Source organism: Ichthyophthirius multifiliis, assembly GCF_000220395.1.
Source record: "Ichthyophthirius multifiliis unplaced genomic scaffold scaff_1120509251331, whole genome shotgun sequence".
In the NCBI taxonomy this organism is placed as follows: domain Eukaryota; phylum Ciliophora; class Oligohymenophorea; order Hymenostomatida; genus Ichthyophthirius; species Ichthyophthirius multifiliis.
In genome coordinates, this window is record NW_004085978.1 from 1 (window position 1) to 21233 (window position 21233).

Below are 21233 nucleotides of genomic sequence, written 5' to 3' on the forward strand. Positions count from 1 at the left end.
AATATATATATATATATATATATATATATATATATTTAATAATTCCCTATTAATCAATTAAAAAAAATATTTTAATAAAATTAATTTTTTTTTAAAATACTTTAATAATTAATAAAAATATTGTTTTAATTATGTTAAAAAGTAAACATTATTCATATTAGAAAAATAATATTTACGTGAAATTAATTATTTTATATGAGATTAATTTTTATATTATTTAATTATTATATAAAAAAATTTAAATAAAATGAATTTTCATAGATAATTATAAATATTAAAAAATATAAAAATTATTAAAAATAAAAAATTATAAAAAATTTAATTATTTTTATTTAGATATTATAAAAAAAATAAGTGTTTTATATTAAGGTTTTAAAAAAAAATTATTATTTGTTATCAAAATATAAATAAATAAAATAATAATAAATAAAATTAAATTTATTATTCAAAAAGAATGTAACATTTTATAAATGATATATAAAAATAATTATAGAAAAAATAAATATAAATATAAACAAATATATATTAATTATTTTAATATTTAATTTTATATTAATTTTATATTATTTTTAAATAGATTATTATAATTTATTTTTATTATGTAAATTAAAAATGACATTAACAACAATTTATTTTAATTATATCTTTTATTAAATTATTATTTTATCTTTTTATTTATATTATTTTTTTATATTTAATATTTATAAAAAAAAAATATTTTTTTATTTTTAAATTTGCCATTTTTTTTTTAATTTTTATATTTGATATATTTCATATAAAATTTACAAAATAAATTAAAAATTTAATATTAAATTATATATAATTTTATATTTTTTTTTATATATATATTATTTCAAATATACTATAAATTCCATAAATTATATTTATAATAATAACTATAATATAATATAGAATAAATACATTTTCTTAATTAAAAAAAATATCATTATAATGGATTCTCTTTATCATTTTAAACCATAAAATACTGGAAATTTAATGCATTTTAATAAAAAAATGTCCTAATTTTATACTGATAGCGATAATATTGAATATATTTCTGACTTTCCTTCATAAAATTAAGCATAGAAGTAAGATAAATAAAGTAAGATATATTTTTATTTAAAAGAAAATAATAATAATTAATATTAAATTATTTCTTATAAATAATATATTTAAAATGACATATATTATATTATTTTTTTATAGTTATTTCATAAAAAATGAATAATAATACAAAATCAGGACAATAAATATAATAAAATGATGAAATATTGAAAAAAGAAATAGAAAACTTAAAATTTGTAACAGATGTACCTAAGTTAGTTAAATAATTTTAAGTTTTAGAAAATTTTTCAAATCATCCATATAGACATATAATATTTAATCCAAATATTGATTAAAGTAAATAAATATATAAATATTTTTATAAATAAGAAATTTATATTATATATAAATATATTTAATATTTTACTAGATATTTTTTTGTAATTTTTAATGTTAACCTATAGAGGCTTAGTTTATTCTACAAAATGTCTAAAAGGGCCATCTGATAAATTTATTTAATAAAAATAAGTTGAATTAACGCCTGCAAAAAGTAAATATTATATAATAATAAATTTTATTTTATTCCAATAAAATAAATAAATAGATCCTACAAACAATATTTTGTTTTTAGATTTAGATGAGACATTAATACATAGTTGTAGAATAAATGAAAACTATAATGTATAGATAAAAGCTTTTGAAGATAATAATTCTTAAGTAAGATATATAAATTTAGTTTTTGTTTTGTTTTATTTATTTATAAAAAAAAAAAAAAAATTAGTAAGAATATTTAATTTAATTCAGAATAAGGCCTTATTGTATGGAGTTTTTATAGAAAATATCAAAATATTGGGATATATATTTATTTACAGCTTCTTCTACTACATATGCTAATGCTATTGTTAATTATTTAGATCCACATAGATAATATATAAATTAAGTTTTAACAAGAAAAAATTGTATGGAAACTAAAAATGGATTTTTTGTTAAAGATTTGAGGATAGTTAAAGGTATTAATATTAAAAAAGCTATTATTGTAGATAATTTAGCACATTCCTTTGGACTATAAATTGATAATGGTATTCCTATTTTAGAATGGCATTCAGATAAAAATGATGTAGAATTAAAACATCTTATTGGTTATTTAATTGAAGCTTCTAAAGTTGATGATGTCAGAGTTTTTAATTAATAAAATTATAAATTAACCGAATTAATTAAATTTAAATCTGATGATTTAAAATTAAAAGATTAAAAAAGTTAAATTATTAATGTTTGATATTGCTTTTTTTCAAAAATAAAAGTTACTTAATTTTTTCGATCATTTTTTTTTTTTTTTTTAAAATTAAAAAAAAAAAAAAAACTAATAAATTAATATAAAGTAAAAGAAGTTTTTTGTATTTATTATTTATTTATTAAGTTATATATAAATATATATATATATTTAAATTTTCAAGATCATAAAAATTTTAATAATTAAAAATTATTCTTCATATATATATATATATATATATATATCCCCTGATTTTTATATCAATTACATAATAAACAAAAAACTTATTTTTACAATATAATTTGTTTTCTAACACATATATTACATATTTAATGTATACAATATTAACTCTTGTTAAGTATTTTTTCTCCTTAATAATTTAGATCAGGATTTTAAAACAGATCTAAGCAAGTACCACATGTATATTAAGCACAAGTACATATTTATTTTTCTGGTTTATTACATATTTAACATTAACATTAACAACTTTTATTTAATTCTTATTATTTTTGACATTTTAAACATATACAGTATTTACATTTATAGCAAAAAAGTTTATTTTTTTCAATTATAAATTTACTTATACATTAATTACAAAAGCATTAACATATATCATTATTTTTTTTATGATTTATACATGTTACTTTTTATTATAAAAAAATAAATATATATATATATAAATATATATATATATATATATATATATATATATATATATACTTATTTAACATTTTGAGCATTTAAAATAATCTGGTTTATTTATAGAATAAATAGTGTCTTAAAAAGAACATTAAGAACAATTGACAATAAAGTCTTTTTAAATAAAAGAATTATTTTAATTTTCTTAAATATTTTCACATTAAAATTCGTAAAAGAATTTTTATAAAGCCTCAAAATCTAATGATTTTTTGTTCCCACATCCAATAATAAAGCAAAGTTAATTATATTAATCATTTTCTATATATTATTAGTTCATTACACATATTCCGCAATATTAATGTAGGCAGTTTTTATTAAAGAATAATTAAGAAGATTTTTAGAATTGCTTTTTACATTAATCACATTTATTAATATTTATAGGACCGTCAATTTATGATTATGATAATTATTAAATTTATTATTTTTATACTTATTATTAATTCTATATTATTAAAGAACTAGATAATTAATTGCTGATATTTTATACTTAATTTTTATTATTATTTATTTAAATGTATTATTCTAATTCTAGTTTGTCTAACTTTTGTGAACAAAATCCAAATAAACAGAATGCTTTTTCCTTTAAATAATTTTTATTTATACATTGAATACAATAAGCATGTACACAAGATTATTGATTGAATAAATTAGGTTATGCTTTTTCACATATAGAACATTTATTTTCTATTTTATTTAAAACTTGTTCAAGTTTATCTTATATGTTTAAATCTAAAGGCTTTTTGCAGTTTAATATACCACAAACATTTTATTTGTCATAAGATTTTTAATAAATGCATTAATGACAATATAAATGGTCACAAAATTTATTTATATAAATTTTGTTTGAAAATTATTAGCATATATCACAGTTTTTTTATTTTGAACTATTTAAAAATTCTTTGCTTTATTATTAGCAATATAATGAAAAATTACAGTTAATTTTAAAATTATCAATTATTTGTATTTAGTTATTTTAAATGCATTACATACAACATTAATGCTCGCAATTTTTACCTTTTAATAATTCTTCTTAAAATTTATATCTGTAACAAAATTTACACTATTATAATACATTTGATTATTATTATTATTATTATTATTATTATTATTATTATTATTATTAATATTATTATTATTATTATTCATCAGATATATTTTTTTCTATCGAAGATTTTTTATTTAAAATATTTATATGTTATTATTCCTTTATTTTAATATTTCTTAGTATATTTTCGTTTTGTTGTTATTAATTTTATGAACTAATATATTCATTTTACTTATTATTTTTTTAAATATCTTTTTTATTTTCTTCTTCTTTGTCTTGTATAAAATTATTTATTATTTTATCTTTTTTAAATATATTCGATGAATTCGATAAATTACTCATTTATTTGAATATTTTTTCGTTTTATATTTATTCATCTTATTATTTTTTATATTTATAAAGATCAAGATTTTAATTTTAAATTAATTATTTTGTTTTCTCCATTTGATTTGGTTTTATAAAAGGTATATAAAGTTAATTTTTACTTAAGAAATCATATAAGAATAAATTTAATTAATAATTTTATTTGGTATATTGATAATTTATAAGAACCTTTTCATTAATTTTATATTAAACTTTATATATTTTAACTTAATAAATATCTTATATTTTCTCCAATATAAATTATGAAATATCTAAATTGATTTCATTTGAAATTTTTTAATTAATCAAAAAAAATACTAATGAGCGGTCATTATTATATTTTTTTATAATAGAATACCTTATTAACATTTCACTAATATTTAAATATTCTTTAGTATAAAAATTTTCGTTTAAAATTTTTTGTTATTCTTCGAAATTATTCATTTATAAAATTTGCCTGAGATAATTTTAATAATTATTATATATAGTATTTTTATTGTATTTGTAAAGTTACTATTTTTATAAATTAAAATATGTAAAACAATCTTCTAATTTTTCATTTAAATATTTAATGAATTTTATATTGAAATCGTATTTTAATATTAATGATTATTCTAGAATTGCTAAAAATATGTTCCCTAGTTATTTAGTTGTAAATAATCGGAAATATTAATATTTTTAGTCGATTAAATTTTAGTTTGATTCTATTATTGTAAAATTTGATTGCTTCATAAAATTAAATATTTATGAAATTTAAATTATTTATCCATTTATAGTTTAATTATTTTACATATTGTTCGTTTTATTAACTTTTTTTTTTATTTTAACAAAAAATAATAATATTAAGACAAATAAAATAAAATATATATATTTTTCTTAAATTAAAATTATAAAGAATAAAGTAAATTAAAGTATTTATATACCTTTATATAAAAATAAAAATATTATAATATAATATATTATTTTTTAAAGATATTAAAAATATAATTAATTATGTAATATATATATATATATATATTTATATATTTTTATATTTATATATATTATTTTTTTAATATTTATTTATCTTCAATATTTTTAGAACAAGTGATTACTTTTTTTTAATAACTTAATGAATTTAATTTGATTTTAATTTGTAAAGTATCATAATTTTATTTATGTGGCCATTTTTATAGTCTCTATTTTTTTTTTTTATTTTAAGATAAAATTTTTAAAAAAAAATTCTTGTTAAAAATATATTTTAACAATTTATATAAAATTTTGGAAAAATTTAATATTTAAAACAAAAAATTATTATTTGTTAATATTTTTTTTTTTTTTAAATTTTTGTTTAATAATTTTTATATTATATCTTTACCATAATAATATATAATAAATTAATAAAAAAAATATAAAGTAAAAATATAGATTTAAAAATATTCTATTATTTTAAAACTCATAATTTAGATAGAGTATTAACCCTATCCATTTTTATAATAGCCAGAATTTCCTTAAATTTTTCATGTTAGGCACTTTTTAATAATTAAAAAATCATACTTTCTCCTGTTGTAATAATGGCCCCAGCTTATTACAATCTTAAAAAACCAACAGTTCTATCTAACCTTCTCATGCTACTGACTCCATCGGCTAACACATAAACTTAAAAATCTTAATTTATAAGATCTAAAGCCGTTTAAAGTATACAAACATGAGTTTCTGTTCCAAAAAGTATTGCCTTTTTTCTATCTGGATAATTTATTTTAATATATTCAAGTGTTTCTTTATTTATCATGGAAAATGTTTATTTGGGAAATATACGTGTTTTCATGGAGTTTAATTCTCGTTATAGATCAGGGACTAAATGGCCAAGTTTTTTGGGGTTTTATTCAGTTGCTAATACTGGGATTTTTAAAATTTGGCTAATTTTTAACATTTATTTTGCAACAGAAATTATCGTGTCGAAACCATAAATTAGCTTTTAGAAAGATTATTATTGGTCTCCGCAAAAAAAAATACATTCATTTATATTTATTTGATAATCAAAGCTTTTTTGGGGTGTTTATATGAGAATATTTTACATAGTTTTTTTTAATCTTTTCTTTTTATATTTTAAATAAATAATATTTTTTATTATATTGATAAAAAATATAATATTTATAATTATTTTATTAGTAATTTTATCTTTTAATGAAATTATAAATTTAATAGTTTAATTATATAAAATATAATTTCATTTAATATTATATAATATTTTTATTATAAGGTAGTTAGTTTATTAATATAAATAATTAAATGAAAAAATTATTGAAAATATTAAAGATTAAAATATTCAGACTATGATATAAATTATATAAAAAAAAGGTTTTTGTCATTTAAAGTAGATAGATTCTATTTAAAAATATATTCGTTGAAATATAATTAATTATTAAAAGAATATAAAAATATTAAAAAATGGTTATATTTTATAATAATATAAATATAATCAAATTGAAATTAGAGGAATCTTTAATAATAATAGTTCTAAAATAAATTAAATATTTATTAAAATAAGAAAATAAAAATATAAAAAAATTAATGATTAAATTATTATAAATTTATTTTATTAAATAATATAAAACTAAATATATTTATAAAAAAAAAATATATAATAAAAAGAAAAGACATTTATATTAAATTTTTATTATATTTAATAATCAGGTTATATAATATAAATTGTATAATTAGAATAAAATTTAATAAAACTTTAAGCATTTATAATAAAAAAAATATAAAAATTAATAAATTTATATAAATAAAACTTGAATATAAAAAAATTGTAATAAATATAAATATATTAAACAAAAAAAATATATAATAAAATAAGATAATAAAAATATAAAAAAAAAATTAAAAAAAATATTGTGTAAGAAAAAACAAAATTATATAAATTATTAAATATTATAAAAAATAAAAATATAGTACATATATAAAGAAAAATTAAAAAAAATAAAAAAAATTATTATAATAAAAATTAATATTAAAAAAATATATATTAAATATTTTATATATATACATTATAATTAATTAATATATTTTATGTATATGTAAATATATATATTTAAATTTATATATATATATATATATTTAATTATATATATTATATTTTTTTAATTAATTTGAAATAATTTTATTTTATTATGAATAAATTATAATATTTATTTTTTAATTTCTTTTATTTTCTATTTTAAAACTTATTAATTATAATTTATTTTATATATTTATACTATACTTAAAACCAAAAATTAATTAATATTTTATAATATTAATAATTTTTTATATATATTATAAATATATATATATTTTTTTTCAATATTTATCATGTCTAAAATTATTATGTTTTTCTTTCTATTATAAATATTCTTCTAAAAATTTTTTCCAATTTTATACATCAAAAGTTTCAGCTCCATCTATTCTAACTCCATTCAAATAAAAAATAGGTGTTCCGGAAACCCCATTACCGCAACCAATTTTCCAACTTTATCTTGTTTCTTGATTGTAATTTTAATCATTTAAAGCATCAATAACATCAGAAGATTTAATACTATATTCTTTTAAAAAAGATTAAGTATCATCAGCTATTTTTTAATAGATTTCATTCAAATTTAAGGTTTTAGTTTTATTATTGTCATAATTTTATTGATTTTCGAATACTTTATTAGTAAATTCTACAGCAGCTTATGTTCCATATTTATCATATACAAATCTTAATGTTTAAGAAAGGCTTTTTTTTTTTTTTTTTGAATAATTTTTATATATAAATATAGAATTATTTACTGGTAAGAATTAAAATGATAAGGAAGTGGAAAATAATGATAAGTAAAAGCTAAATTTTATAAATAGGTTTTTTCTTTAAATAAAATATTTAATTGCTCATTAGAATGTTTGGAATCTGGACATTGTAAATCATAATAAGCTTCGAGTTTTATTTGAGAATTTTTATTTCCAATTGTCACACCGTCAGGTTTTTTTGGAATTGAAATATATTAGGAACAGTTTATAAAAAGAAATAATATTGTTATTAATATATAGAGGGCTTTTTACATTATTTATATTTTATTATTATTAAATAAAAAGAATATTTTTATTTTATTTTTATTTTTTATTAGTTTTTAGAAAATTCTTTTATTATATTTTTCTTTATTATTTTTACATTTTATTTTAGTAGATCGTTCTCCTTTATTTTTTAGTTTTTTTTATTTTTAGATAAAAATAATAAAAAGTTAAAATGTATTTTTGTTTGTTTGTTTGTGCGTTTAAATAATTTTTTCTTTGATATAATGAAAGTTAATTATTTAAAATTAATAAAAAAATGTATTAAATATAAGTGTATGATAATAAATAAAAGTAAATAATATAATATAGTGTATTTTTTATATATTTTAAAAATTATATTTTTTATTAATATCATTATTAAAGTATATTGTAAAATATTTATATATATATATACATATATATATATATATATATTTATATATATCTAATTTATTTTTTTAATTTAAAAATATTATTTTTATGTAATTATAATTGATACTACTTATATTAAATTATAATTATATATTTCAAAAAATTTATTTATATTATAAATGAATATTATTTTTAATAATAATTAAATAAATATTTTTTATTTTAAGAAATTTCGAGATATTTCTAAAAAAAAATATCTAGTTTATATATATACATTAATAATTTAAATAATATATATATATAAATATTATATTTATATATTTTTTTATATATATATATATTACAATTAATATTAATGAACAAATCTAATTTAAAATTTTACTGAATTTCCATAAAAATATATAATTTTATTTTACCCAAAAATCATATAAACCCTTTTCATATATAAAAAGATAAAAAAAAAATAGAAATATATAAACAATGCAGCAAACATAATAATAAATATAGCCAATTTAATAATAACTATTATAATAAATACCTGAAAAAAAAAAAATCCGTAAAATAAAGGTCAAATAATTAATAGGATCACCCTATATAATATCATTAGAAGCTTCCGATCTTCTCGGATAAGGTTCATTTGCCAAAGTAATACGTGCCTATAATTTAGAAGATCCATAAGAAGATATAGTGGCTAAAATAATTCATTTAGAATCTTAGGAAAAACTAGACTCAATTTAATCCGAAACTGAGATTTTATAAAAACTCCCTTTTCATTAAAATTTAGTTAATTACAAAAAACTTAAAATTCGATCTAAAAAACAACAGTATTTTATTATTGATTATTGTAATAATGGTAATTTAACTTAGTTTTTGGAAAAAAATAGCTTTTATATATCAGAAATAGAAATAATGGACTTCTTATAGTAATTTTGTAAAGGATATAAAATCCTATATGACAATAATATCATACATAGAGATATTAAACCAGATAATATACTCTTAAATAACAAAACATATAAAATAGCTGACTTTGGACTAGCTAAAATAATCGAAAATCCTCTTTTTTTTGAAAATATGTCTTTAAAAGGGACTCCTTTATATCTTGCACCTGAACTTATTTAAAATAAAAAGGCGAATTCGAAAGTCGATGTTTGGTCTTTAGGTGTAATTTTATATAGAATGCTTTTTTAGGGGAAATACCCTTTTTTAGATATTAATAATAATGATTTTTAGGGGTATAATATAAATAGGGCTTTTAATGATATTTTATAAAGGGAATTGATTATTGAGAAAAAAGACATTTTTTCAGAAAAAAAATAAATGTTGGTTTCTTTGTGTGAAAAAATGTTAAAAAAAGAAATTTTTTAGAGAATTTCTTGGGAGGAAATTTTTAGTTTTGTGGATAGTTTTTAGGAAAAAAATAACCTTCTATAAGAGTCTAAATTGGAAAAAAGTATCGTCTTTTTAAATAGAATGTAAATTGTGAAATATTCAAGGATTAAAATGATCGATTTATCAGAAAAAAATGTCATTAATATCATAAATGAGGCCAATAGGAGGCAAAGAGAAGGTATTTTTTTGAATTAAATTGAAGATTTATTACTTTGTTTTAGGGAAAAAGTACTTTTTTTGGATGAAATTGCACTAAGATTGGTTTAAATGGGTAGATTATTACCTTAAGAAGTAGATTTTATATAGAAAAGTGAAGAATTGGTGATTTTGGTGTTAAAAATGGGTCTTATATATAATGAATAATTAATAAAATTTCAAGGGAGAGATTTTTGGGAGGAGCAAAAAGTATAATATAAGGATTATTAATGGAAGAATTTTATTTAGACAAGAAATTATGAAAATTTATTATTTTTATTTAATTAAGATGAGTTTTTTTTGAAGTAATTTTTAAGCGAATTTATATAAAAAGATAAGGAAAAAAAGGATTTTTTAGAAAAAATAAATAAACTAAAATAGAGTGAATTCCTACTAGAAATTTAGGGAAAATTAAAAGAAATTTTTGTATTTTTTGTGTTTTTATTTGAAAATAATTAAACTTTCTAAAAAGGCTTAATTATACTTTTTGTTTATTTATACGAAGTTTTTCATATAAATGATGGATATTCTATAATAAATTAATTTAAAACATATTAAGAATATTTTAGATTCTATGAAAAAACTTAAAATGTAGACAATTAGAAAATTCTATATATGAATATATTAAAAAATATATAAAATACTATATGATAAATACATACATACATATATATATATACATATATATATAATTATAAATTATTAATCATAAACTATCTTATATAAAACTTATTCTACTTATTTTAGTTTAATTATCACAAAAGCTTTCTTTAGCATTTAAATAAATCTCCATTTTATGTCTTTGTAAATCCTCTTTAGTAACAAAAATCATTAAAAATCCTATTAAAAAACACACAAAAAGAACAATAACAACAATTAAGCTTTCTTACTATTTATTATGACTCATTATTAAACTAAATATTCCTCCAAAAAATAACGTTGATGATGTATTTATGATTCCTAAAATACCCACACAGCATCCTTCACCAATTGGAAAGGCTACTTCGCACCCAAATTCAAGTAATAGAGGTACCATGGGTATAAAATACATTCCTATTAGTATATTACAGATAAAAACAAAGTATATATTTGAGGAATAGAGTGATAAATGGAAAAATAGAAGGGATATAGCACCTAATATGATATATATAGACATTTATAGCTTATATTTTTTATATTTGTTTGATAAGTATCCGCCTATTATGGAACCGAAAATACCTCCTATAGGTAATGCACATAGTATTATTGTGGAGTGTTGGCCGTCAAAGCCAAATGGGGATATATAATAACCTACTGAAGTTGCTAAACCACATATAGAGCCAACTATTAATGCCTATTAACCAGATATTAGAAGATAATTTTTGTTTTTTATTAAATGTTGAAGATTTTCTATATATCTTTACGGTATTTTATAATATGAAGATGTTATATTTGCGGGTTATTAAGGAGTATTTTTAAAAAAAATAAAAATAAAAAATGCAAAAATTAAAACTAAAATGGCCTCAATTAAAATAAGATTTTATAGATTTTAAACTGAGATGTTGCCAACCTCCAAATATATTTCCTGCAAAAACATAACTTATAATAGTATTTAAATTACTAAATACTGTGATAAAAGTAGTTATACCAGGGCCCTAATATTTATATATATATATATATAAATTTATATATATATATATATATATATATATATATATATATATATAATTTATTTTACTTATTCGTGTAAAAACCATGTCGATGCTAATTTAGTTTTTCCATTTAAAATAAAAGGAGAACCGATTCCATTTAAGTAATTTCCTAAAAATACAAAGTAATAACTTTTTGATATTAAAATTCTTATCCATGCTCCTATTATGCAAAAAACTATACCTATTATTATACTTATCCTTAAACCTTTTTCGTCTATTAATTTACTTGCTGGAATCGTAGACATGGGTAAGGCTATGAAAAATATTAATGTAGATAATGTTATTTCTATATTTGATATATTATATAAATTTGATAATTAAGATGAATAGGGAGTTATTGTTGTGGCTATCATTGAGGGAATTAAATCCGATAAAAGATATAATCCTAAAACAACCCATCGGTATTTTTCTAGAGTTTGAGTTTTTTATTTTATTAATATATTTAATTATTATTCCATGTATTTTTATATTTTATATATTTATTAAATTTAAAAATATAAAATATATATTTTAATATTAACTTTTTGCTAATATTTTTAATAAAAACACTTTCATTATCATCCATCAATTTCTTAATTACTTTAATTAAAATTATTAAACTTAAACTTATATTTCGTACATTTTTCTGCATTAGATAGATCTTCTAAAAGTCTTACAACATTAGTTTCCAATAAACCAAATCTCTCAGTCCCTGATATAGTGACTTTCTCCTTTTTAATATCCTATAATTCATTAACTCTTTAACAAATATACACCCAACATCCAGTCGAGCTTTCCCTAACAATTGGATTATCAGGATCTTCTTCTGAAGTAACTCTATATATTGGTTTACCTTCGGGACCTTCTAAAATTTCATTAGTATATTCACATCTGACACCTTTTTTATATATAGAAGGGTGGGTTCTGATACTTTTGAATCCTACAGGGAATAGATTATGTTCAGAATGATAAGCGGGGAGAATATTTATTTCACCTGTGGCTAATAATTGTAAACTCGAATTAATTTGGATTGGGAAAATAATCTTGCCGAATTCATCTCTATTTATTTCGAATTTGGGCTTTTTGCGAGAATCTTCGGAGATCTTTTTGTCTGATTTTCGCTTTTTATTACACATTTTGTCCTTTAATTCCTTAAATTAATCACATAACCATTCTAATCTAGAAAAAAGCTACTTTTCAGTCAAATCAAAATTATATAATTCATAATTTGGATAAGATTTTAAATCATTTAAAGCTTTAAAACCATTATTAGAAACTAGAAACATTAAATTTCTAAAAATATATATTTATAGATATATAAAAAGATATATATATATATATATATATATATATATAATATATATATATATTAATATATTAATATATATATATATATATTACAAATCATGTATTTTTGGTTAATAATTTGGATTATCAATATTTGATAAATCATTTGGTTATAAAAGGCTATTTTTTTTAATTAATTCATCTGTATTATTATTAAATAAAGCTTAATTGTTTCCTAAAATGGTTTTTCTTATAAAATATAAAATATTAGTTTTCTAATTAAACTTCCTTGCTTTATCTAAATTTATACAAAATCCATCCATATCTTTATCTTCTTCTTGAAAATCTTCATTATTTTCATTTTTTTCTTATTAAGATTACACAATTAATTCTTGACATTTTACTCTAATTCTCTAAACCATTTTTTCTATTTAAGAAATACTTTTATCAAACTCCTTTATTTTAACATCTTCTTATTATTAATTTTCTTCTTATATATTTTTCTTTTATTAATACTCTTAATATGCTACTTTCATCTTTTCACGAATTTCTACCCAATTAGACCTCCCATCATTATTTAAAGGTACACCAAAATCCATTAAATACTCAAAAAGAATCTCTTTTTCTTCCAAAAGCCATCCTTTTTCCTCATCTTCACTATTAGCCGACATATCGAAGTCTATTTTTCCTTTATCCTCCTCATTTTTTAATATAGTCTAAATTAATTTTTTTAATCTCCTAGTCAGAGCATCTGATGTAGGGAAATTTTAATAAGCATTTTCTATTTTTTCTAGTTCAGAAAAACAATAATCTTTAGCATTCCTTATAGTGGAATAATTCGCATACCCGTATTTATAAACTCCCCTGAGTAAATCAGTGTCGTGTTTTTTTGTCCACCAAACAGAAGGTCTTTGTCCATATAAAAGCGAATTAGGTAAAAAATTTAAAAGACCTTCCCAGTTTATTTTTTCTTTGTCCCGATCTGGTATATTCTTTAATTAATCATCTTTATATTTTTTTATTAAAATTCTTATCCTGTATAGTAATTGTAGTCTTTTTGTAAAAGGAATAGCTCTCTAGTTTAAAGTTTGTGAATCCCAGTCTTTAGCTTAAGGGGTAATGTATGGGTCATCGGGATATTCATCTATCATATTATATAAAAATTGCTTTAAATCAGCATTTTAAGCAGTTAATTATTCAGCCAAAGCACGAACAAAAGCATTCGAAAATGCTCGAATTTCAGATTTTGGTCTTTCAGCAAGTTTACCGCCAATTGCAGAGGAAGATTTTTAGATTTATTTCCAACGACAATATCCATAGTTTATAATGCATTTTTTTAATTATTCTTTATCATCAGTTGTCCATTTTTAATAAAGGGATTTATCATGTTATTTATTAGAAGGATTTTCTATATTAAATATATATATATATGTATATATATATAATATATAATATATATAATATATATATATATATATATATATATATATATATTTATTACATTAATTTAATGTATGAGATAATACTGAAGATGCTTTTAAGTTTAATGATTCGTTTTTTTAAACTTCGTTTGAGGGTAGTACGAATATATATAAATGTGGAATTTCACATTTATCACATGGAATATATATTTGAGAATAGTTTTTTAGATATTAGATATATTTTTCTTTTATTTTTATATTTTTAAAATATTTATATATATTTTAATTTTATGTCTTAATATTTTTTTTTATTTTTACAATAATTATCGAAAAATTATAATGATTTTTGAGATTTTAATTGTGTTTAAAAATCCCTAAACATCTTAAATTAATTCTGGTTAAATGTTATTTATTGTAAGATTATCAAATGCTATTATTGCAAATTATTTTTATTTAAAGAATAGAATAAAAGGAAATGATTTAATGAACTATATATTGAATATTTAATATATGAGTTTATATTTATATATATTATAATTACATATTATGACATTTACTTATTCCTAATTATGGTGGATATTCTTTTGGTTATATTGAATTTTTTAGTAATTCTTTTATTTGTTTTCTGCGAAATATAATTGGTATCTAAAATTTATATATTTTTAAATAGACAAAATAACATTATAATTAACTTAATTATTTTAAAGGAATTTTTTTTATTACATGGCGTATAAAAAATTCTTCCTTATTTAAACTTTATAATTTTGCAAATGCATATTCATTTTCCATTTTTATTATTTTTTATATTTCTATTAATTTAATTTTTAGTAATAAATATGTTTTGTATTAAATGGATATTTTTTTTCTTTTAAAAAAAAAAAAATTTAGAAAAAAAAAAATTTTATTTAAAAAAAAATATATAAATTAAAATAAAAAAAATATATATAAGAATGAAAACAAAATATATATATAAATATGTATTAATTATTTTTTTAAAAAAATGATGTATTTAATATTATTTAAAAATAATAATAAAAATAAAACCGTATTAATAAAAAAAAAATGTTATTTAATAAAAAAATTAAAAGTTTAAATAGAATATTTAAAAAAAAATATTATAAAAATAAAATTATATAAAATAAAATAAATAATATATGAAATAAAAGAAAAAATATTTATAATATTATATATATATTATATATATATATATATATATATATATATATATATATTTAATTTTTTTTTTTTTATCTCAATAGATATATATATTATTTTATAAGATATTAAAATAATTAGAAATTAAATAAATAAATGGCTTTGTATAATTTATCATAATATCGATTTGTTCTATATATTTATTTTTTGTTTTAATAAAATTTTTAATTTTTATAATTAAGATAAGATTATTCAAGAAATAATAATGCAAAATATAAGAATTCCAAAAAATATAAAAACACGATTATATTAATAATATATAATAATGTTACTAAACTTTAAAATTTTACAATTTAATTTAAGTAAATATAATAATATTAAATATAAATCTTTTTAATAGAGAATATATTTTAGTTTACTTGAATTTATTAAGGGATATATTTTTTTTTATTTGAAAAAATTTAAAGATGGTTTATAAAAATATTAAAAAAAACTGATAATAATTATTTATTATTATTAAATTTAAAATATGTAAATAAATATTTAATGAAATTGATATTTTTTATAATAATAAAGTAAAAACGATAATTATTATTAATGAGAAAAAATAAAAAATTACAATTGTATTTTTTTTTTTTTTTAAAAAAAATAAAAAAATCTAAATCTTTTTTTTTTTCTAAAAAAATAAAAATTAAGACAATACAATTATTATACAATAAATTAATAAAAAAAATGATAAAATAAAGATAATTATTAATTCCAAGTAAAATATTAAAAAACTTAATAGGGTTTTCAAATATTTGGTTATGTTTGATATGGTTTTTGATTTATTATTATATATGTAATATAAGTATTTAAGAAATAGATAAAGAATTGTGCATAAATATAAAATTTTTAACAGAAATAATTAAACACATTTATATGTTTATATTTATGATAAAAATTTTATTAATTTTATTCGAAACGAAATTTGATAAACAATTACGTAGTATAGATAATTTCTTATGTGTATTTTAACTAGTTTTAGGATTTTATAATTTATATATAGCTTTTTACATTTAAAGACATAAATGTGGATTATATAATTCTTTAAATAGACTACATGGAATACTTTTGTTTATATATGAAGTTTTAGGATTATTATTCACTTTTATGGTCTATATTAATAATATAGATATAAAAATAAAAGATAAAGAAAAAAATATAAAATATATTTAATGATTATATTATAATATTTTATTATTAAATATTATTAAAATAAGAAAAAAAAATTAATTTTATTTTTTTGTAAATAAAAATAAATATCATAATATAAATAATATAAATATATATATACGAATATATTAAATTATATATATATATATATATATTTATTTAAAATATATATATATTTAAATGTTTTTATGATTTAATATTCATATTTTACTATTTCTTAATATACTCTGTTTTTTTTTATCTATTTTAATATTATAAAATTATATAGAATTTCTTTCTTCAATATATTCTTATTTATAAAACTTTAATAAAAAAACTTTTTATAGAATTTTTTAAAAAAAATAAATTACAAATTTTTAATTATTTAATCTAAAATTTACAACTAAAATAATAATTGGTGTATAAAAAGTAAATATTTTTATAAGAAATTCAATAAAAAATTCAGCAGTTTACTTTTAATATTAATAAATATAAAATAATATATATATTTAATTATATATACATTTTCTATATATATTTAAATTTAATACTTAATTAATAAATTTGCAATCATCCCTTTTATTATTTATAATAAAAAATTTTTAAAGTTTTAAATTATTTAAGATAAAGTATTAACAAATATAATAAGCCATAATTTTTTAACCTTTTAATCCTATCATTATATTAATTTTAATTTTCTTATAAAGGGCTTGGTATTGGTTCATTTTTTAAATATTTCTATGAATATATATTAGGCTATATTAACATTTTAATTTATTAAATTATAATTTTTGTTATAAAAATTCCCAATAAATTAAAGATTAAACATAGTCCTAGTTCTATGGCCCTTAATATTATCCATGTATTTGATTTGCAAATCTAGATATATTTAAATTATTCTAGATTGAAAAATAATACAATTGTAAAGTAAAGTGTTAAAATCAATAAGAAGAAATATAAAATTTTAAGACTGTATTAAGGACTGTACTATTTACAAGCTTTAGATGCAAAATGGTACATTATAAAGGAAAATTACATACTCATGAAGTATACTTTTAAATAATATGCTTCATTATTATTAAATGATAATTTAATTTACTGAAATAATAGGGCCATTATGATTGTTAAAAATATAATGTTTTTTTTGTAAAAAATTTTTCTTTTAAATTTTAATCTTTCTATTAAATATTTTAGCAGATAATAAAATAAAATACATTATAAGAATAAATATATTAATTGACTATTTTTTATTATTTATTTTATGCTATATTAATATTTATATTATATAATGATATACCTAAAACAAAAAGGAATTTAAAATTAAGTCTTAATGCAATATTCTAAAGTATATACTTCTAATTTGGAAACCATTTTAAGTTTTTTTTTTTTTATTAATAATATTTATTTGTTTATAAATTAATTATTTTTTATTTATTGTAAATAAAAAAATAGAAATTAAATTTATTTTTTTATATAGAATAAAAAAAAAATGATTTTGTGATATAATTTTTTTTTTTATTTTTTTTTTTTAAAAAAAAAATAAATAAATAAAAAACAAATATAATATAATATAATAATTTTTTATTATTTTCTTCAATCATACATATGTTTAAGTTTTATTTTCTGTTCTTTAGCTTTTTAAAGGTTCCATTCTTTAATATCATTCATATTTTGCTTATGTTATCTGTTTTTATGTCTTTCAAGATTTATTAACATAAATCTGTTATGCTAAATAATTTATTTATTAAATTGTTTATTTTATTAAAAATATTACTTCAGTTTAAAGGGCATAAGCTTTTTCATAATCTAATTCTATTTTTTTTAACATCTAAAAAAAAAAAAAAAATACATTTAATTATTTGTATATATATTATTGTTTAAAATAACTTCGTTTTCTTTTCTTTATTAATCTTATTGTAGAATGACTTCTCTTCTTTAATAGTCATTCATTCCTTTCCAATGATAAGGAATAACTCTATGTTTAGCTAAACTACTTTAACAAGTTTAAGAACTTTCTGTTTAGAATTAATTTGTCATACAATAATTTATATGATGTTTGCTTTGTTCTTATTCAATATCATTTTTAGCCCTTTCATTATCAAATTTTTCTTTCATCTTTGATTAAATATAAAAAATATAATTATTTATATAAATGAATAAATATATATATATATATATATATATATATATATATATATTTATTACTTATTAAGGATTAAATTCTTTACAGTTAATTTCCCATCTTCTATGCTTGTCTAATAATGTTTTTTCTAAATGTGTTCTCATTTTTGTTATTTCTTCTGTTTATTTTTCAAAAGCACTTCATTTATATATTTTTATTTTTAAAAGTTTATAAAAATACTGCTTTTCATCTAATTCTTATTGTTTTAATAATTATTTTTCTTTTATTTATTAATCTATCCAATCTTTTTATTATAATTACTATAATTTTTTTCGATTTCCATATGCTTTTATGTAAATAAATATATATATATATATATATATATATTAATAATATTACTTAAATCTTCGCCATCCATACATTTTAATGATGAAACTCCACATTTTACCATTTATTATTTATGCGAATAGTTTGTTCTTTCAAAATCCTTATTTTATTGTTATGTTTAGAGCATTTTTTTTAATATTAAATATATATTTAAAGTTATATATTTTTTAGTTTTATTTAATATTTATATTAAAATTATTTATTATTTTTTTTAAAAAAAAATATAACATATTATTATAAAAATTATATATATATTTTAAATTAAAGTTCTCATTTATTTATATATATATATTTATATAAAATTATTTATAATATTTTATCAATTATGTTTTTATTTTATTTTATATTTTAGTAAAAATATTTATTTACTTTTTTAAATAAAATAAGTTTACTATATATTTTTAATTAATAACCATTATTCAACTTAAATTTATTATTTTTTAAAAATTTTTATTTTTAATATAAAGAATCTGATTTTAAAAATTTGATTTATTATCAATAATATTTTATAATTTCGATAAAAATTAACATGTTTAAATATATTTTTTATTTTTAAAATATCATTTTAATGCATAATATGAGAATTATGATTAAATAAATTAAAAAATTAAAATAATATAAAAATTTAAAATATTAATCTTATATAAAGATAAATTATATTTTTCTTAAATATTAAAAAAAAATATAATAAAATATAATATAATTATATAAAAAAATTTAAAATTTATTTATTATATATAATAAAAAAAATCATATATGAATATAAATATAAAAAAAATTGAAAAGTATATAAATATAAATTAAAATTAAAAATATATTTAATATTTATAATATAAATATTCATAAATATTCATAAATATTCATAAATATATATATATATATATATTTATATATTTATATTTATATTTTTTCAAATTTTATTATTCATTAGATAGAATATATTTTTATGATTTTTTAAAAGTATATCACAAAATCCTCAATTTTTTGCATTTTAATTTAATATATCAATTATACTTAAGTTATATACAATAATATATACTATTTTTTATATTTTTATAAAACATAAAATATAATCCTTTTAAGAATTTTAATTAAAAATATTATCATTATATAGATGAAAACAAAATAAAAATTATTTTAATGAATATCTAAACATAAATAAAGTATTTTAAGTAAAATAATATTTTTAAATTGTATTAAAAATTAATTAACTTTAATACATTATTAATTAAAAAAAGAATATTATAAAATTGTAAATAATAATACTTTTTTATTGATTTTATAAAAATATATATAAACTTTTTATTAACATTAGACTTGATAATAATCTCCATATAAAGATATAAACTATATCTGTAATAAATATTTTTCATTAAAAAAGAAACTTAAAAAAATTATATTAGATTTAATAATTAAAAATATAGTAATTTTAACCTAAAATATATAGTTTATAACCAAAATATATATTATAATGGACATAATAAGAAAGAAATATGACTTTTAAAAAATAAAAAAAAAATGATTTCTACTTTATAATTAAGATGGAGACTTAAAATAAATAAAAAAA

At 15.7% G+C, this 21233-nt stretch overlaps 5 protein-coding genes across 5 annotated transcripts, besides 58 other annotated features; 2 read left to right on the plus strand and 3 right to left on the minus strand. All coding sequences in view use genetic code 6, as the record gives it.

The window, feature by feature from the left end:
* Nucleotide 1: 1 nt before the first annotated feature.
* Nucleotides 2–35: a microsatellite.
* A 231-nt stretch (nucleotides 36–266) lies between these two features.
* Nucleotides 267–316: a microsatellite.
* Nucleotides 273–318: a microsatellite.
* Nucleotides 319–398: 80 nt separating this feature from the next.
* Nucleotides 399–438: a microsatellite.
* Nucleotides 439–477: 39 nt separating this feature from the next.
* Nucleotides 478–521: a microsatellite.
* A 10-nt stretch (nucleotides 522–531) lies between these two features.
* Nucleotides 532–572: a microsatellite.
* Nucleotides 573–641: 69 nt separating this feature from the next.
* Nucleotides 642–706: a microsatellite.
* Nucleotides 659–692: a microsatellite.
* A 500-nt stretch (nucleotides 707–1206) lies between the features above and the next one.
* Nucleotides 1207–2331, plus strand: IMG5_183220 (NLI interacting factor-like phosphatase family protein, putative; the record flags this gene model as incomplete). The annotated part of the gene is made up of 4 exons (XM_004027396.1): nucleotides 1207–1401; nucleotides 1475–1594; nucleotides 1649–1761; nucleotides 1826–2331. Coding segments are annotated over 4 exons (921 nt in total), but the record flags the coding sequence as incomplete, so codon positions are not given.
* Nucleotides 2332–2533: 202 nt separating this feature from the next.
* Nucleotides 2534–2559: a microsatellite.
* A 419-nt stretch (nucleotides 2560–2978) lies between these two features.
* Nucleotides 2979–3033: a microsatellite.
* A 1057-nt stretch (nucleotides 3034–4090) lies between these two features.
* Nucleotides 4091–4156: a microsatellite.
* Nucleotides 4157–5419: 1263 nt separating this feature from the next.
* Nucleotides 5420–5465: a microsatellite.
* Nucleotides 5421–5470: a microsatellite.
* Nucleotides 5423–5485: a microsatellite.
* Nucleotides 5427–5487: a microsatellite.
* Nucleotides 5488–7019: 1532 nt separating this feature from the next.
* Nucleotides 7020–7069: a microsatellite.
* Nucleotides 7070–7185: 116 nt separating this feature from the next.
* Nucleotides 7186–7225: a microsatellite.
* Nucleotides 7221–7299: a microsatellite.
* Nucleotides 7300–7385: 86 nt separating this feature from the next.
* Nucleotides 7386–7426: a microsatellite.
* Nucleotides 7389–7436: a microsatellite.
* Nucleotides 7425–7542: a microsatellite.
* Nucleotides 7479–7538: a microsatellite.
* Nucleotides 7487–7538: a microsatellite.
* Nucleotides 7488–7542: a microsatellite.
* Nucleotides 7524–7607: a microsatellite.
* Nucleotides 7593–7661: a microsatellite.
* Nucleotides 7662–7680: 19 nt separating this feature from the next.
* Nucleotides 7681–7740: a microsatellite.
* A 5-nt stretch (nucleotides 7741–7745) lies between these two features.
* IMG5_183230 (hypothetical protein) lies at nucleotides 7746–8482 on the minus strand (the record flags this gene model as incomplete). Its single annotated transcript, XM_004027397.1, has 2 exons — nucleotides 7746–8160; nucleotides 8214–8482. 2 exons carry the CDS (start codon nucleotides 8480–8482, stop codon nucleotides 7746–7748), a joined length of 684 nt encoding a protein of 227 aa, XP_004027446.1.
* Nucleotides 8483–8866: 384 nt separating this feature from the next.
* Nucleotides 8867–8916: a microsatellite.
* A 211-nt stretch (nucleotides 8917–9127) lies between these two features.
* Nucleotides 9128–9163: a microsatellite.
* Nucleotides 9134–9184: a microsatellite.
* Nucleotides 9185–11305: 2121 nt separating this feature from the next.
* IMG5_183240 (hypothetical protein) lies at nucleotides 11306–11886 on the plus strand. The gene has a single exon (XM_004027398.1). The coding sequence runs from the start codon at nucleotides 11384–11386 to the stop codon at nucleotides 11810–11812; it is 429 nt and encodes a 142-aa protein (XP_004027447.1). The 5' UTR covers nucleotides 11306–11383; the 3' UTR covers nucleotides 11813–11886.
* Nucleotides 11887–11932: 46 nt separating this feature from the next.
* IMG5_183250 (hypothetical protein) lies at nucleotides 11933–15190 on the minus strand (the record flags this gene model as incomplete). The annotated part of the gene is made up of 8 exons (XM_004027399.1): nucleotides 11933–12064; nucleotides 12148–12230; nucleotides 12348–12374; nucleotides 12741–13393; nucleotides 13502–13567; nucleotides 14234–14795; nucleotides 14889–15053; nucleotides 15127–15190. 8 exons carry the CDS (start codon nucleotides 15188–15190, stop codon nucleotides 11933–11935), a joined length of 1752 nt encoding a protein of 583 aa, XP_004027448.1.
* Nucleotides 12068–12136: a microsatellite.
* Nucleotides 13400–13498: a microsatellite.
* Nucleotides 13856–13899: a microsatellite.
* Nucleotides 13858–13901: a microsatellite.
* Nucleotides 14805–14881: a microsatellite.
* Nucleotides 15191–15674: 484 nt separating the features above from the next.
* Nucleotides 15675–15712: a microsatellite.
* Nucleotides 15676–15710: a microsatellite.
* A 67-nt stretch (nucleotides 15713–15779) lies between the features above and the next one.
* Nucleotides 15780–15839: a microsatellite.
* Nucleotides 15838–15889: a microsatellite.
* Nucleotides 15890–15899: 10 nt separating this feature from the next.
* Nucleotides 15900–15954: a microsatellite.
* Nucleotides 15926–15973: a microsatellite.
* Nucleotides 15934–15983: a microsatellite.
* Nucleotides 15980–16040: a microsatellite.
* Nucleotides 16041–17272: 1232 nt separating this feature from the next.
* Nucleotides 17273–17354: a microsatellite.
* Nucleotides 17309–17359: a microsatellite.
* Nucleotides 17360–18663: 1304 nt separating this feature from the next.
* Nucleotides 18664–18688: a microsatellite.
* Nucleotides 18687–18731: a microsatellite.
* A 19-nt stretch (nucleotides 18732–18750) lies between these two features.
* IMG5_183260 (protofilament ribbon, putative) lies at nucleotides 18751–19457 on the minus strand (the record flags this gene model as incomplete). Its single annotated transcript, XM_004027400.1, has 4 exons — nucleotides 18751–18885; nucleotides 18932–18985; nucleotides 19045–19272; nucleotides 19363–19457. Coding segments are annotated over 4 exons (510 nt in total), but the record flags the coding sequence as incomplete, so codon positions are not given.
* Nucleotides 19318–19355: a microsatellite.
* Nucleotides 19458–19640: 183 nt separating the features above from the next.
* Nucleotides 19641–19666: a microsatellite.
* A 125-nt stretch (nucleotides 19667–19791) lies between these two features.
* Nucleotides 19792–19880: a microsatellite.
* Nucleotides 19840–19883: a microsatellite.
* A 372-nt stretch (nucleotides 19884–20255) lies between these two features.
* Nucleotides 20256–20303: a microsatellite.
* Nucleotides 20259–20299: a microsatellite.
* A 123-nt stretch (nucleotides 20304–20426) lies between the features above and the next one.
* Nucleotides 20427–20484: a microsatellite.
* Nucleotides 20485–20496: 12 nt separating this feature from the next.
* Nucleotides 20497–20546: a microsatellite.
* Nucleotides 20499–20536: a microsatellite.
* Nucleotides 20533–20572: a microsatellite.
* A 509-nt stretch (nucleotides 20573–21081) lies between these two features.
* Nucleotides 21082–21132: a microsatellite.
* Nucleotides 21133–21233: the final 101 nt, after the last annotated feature.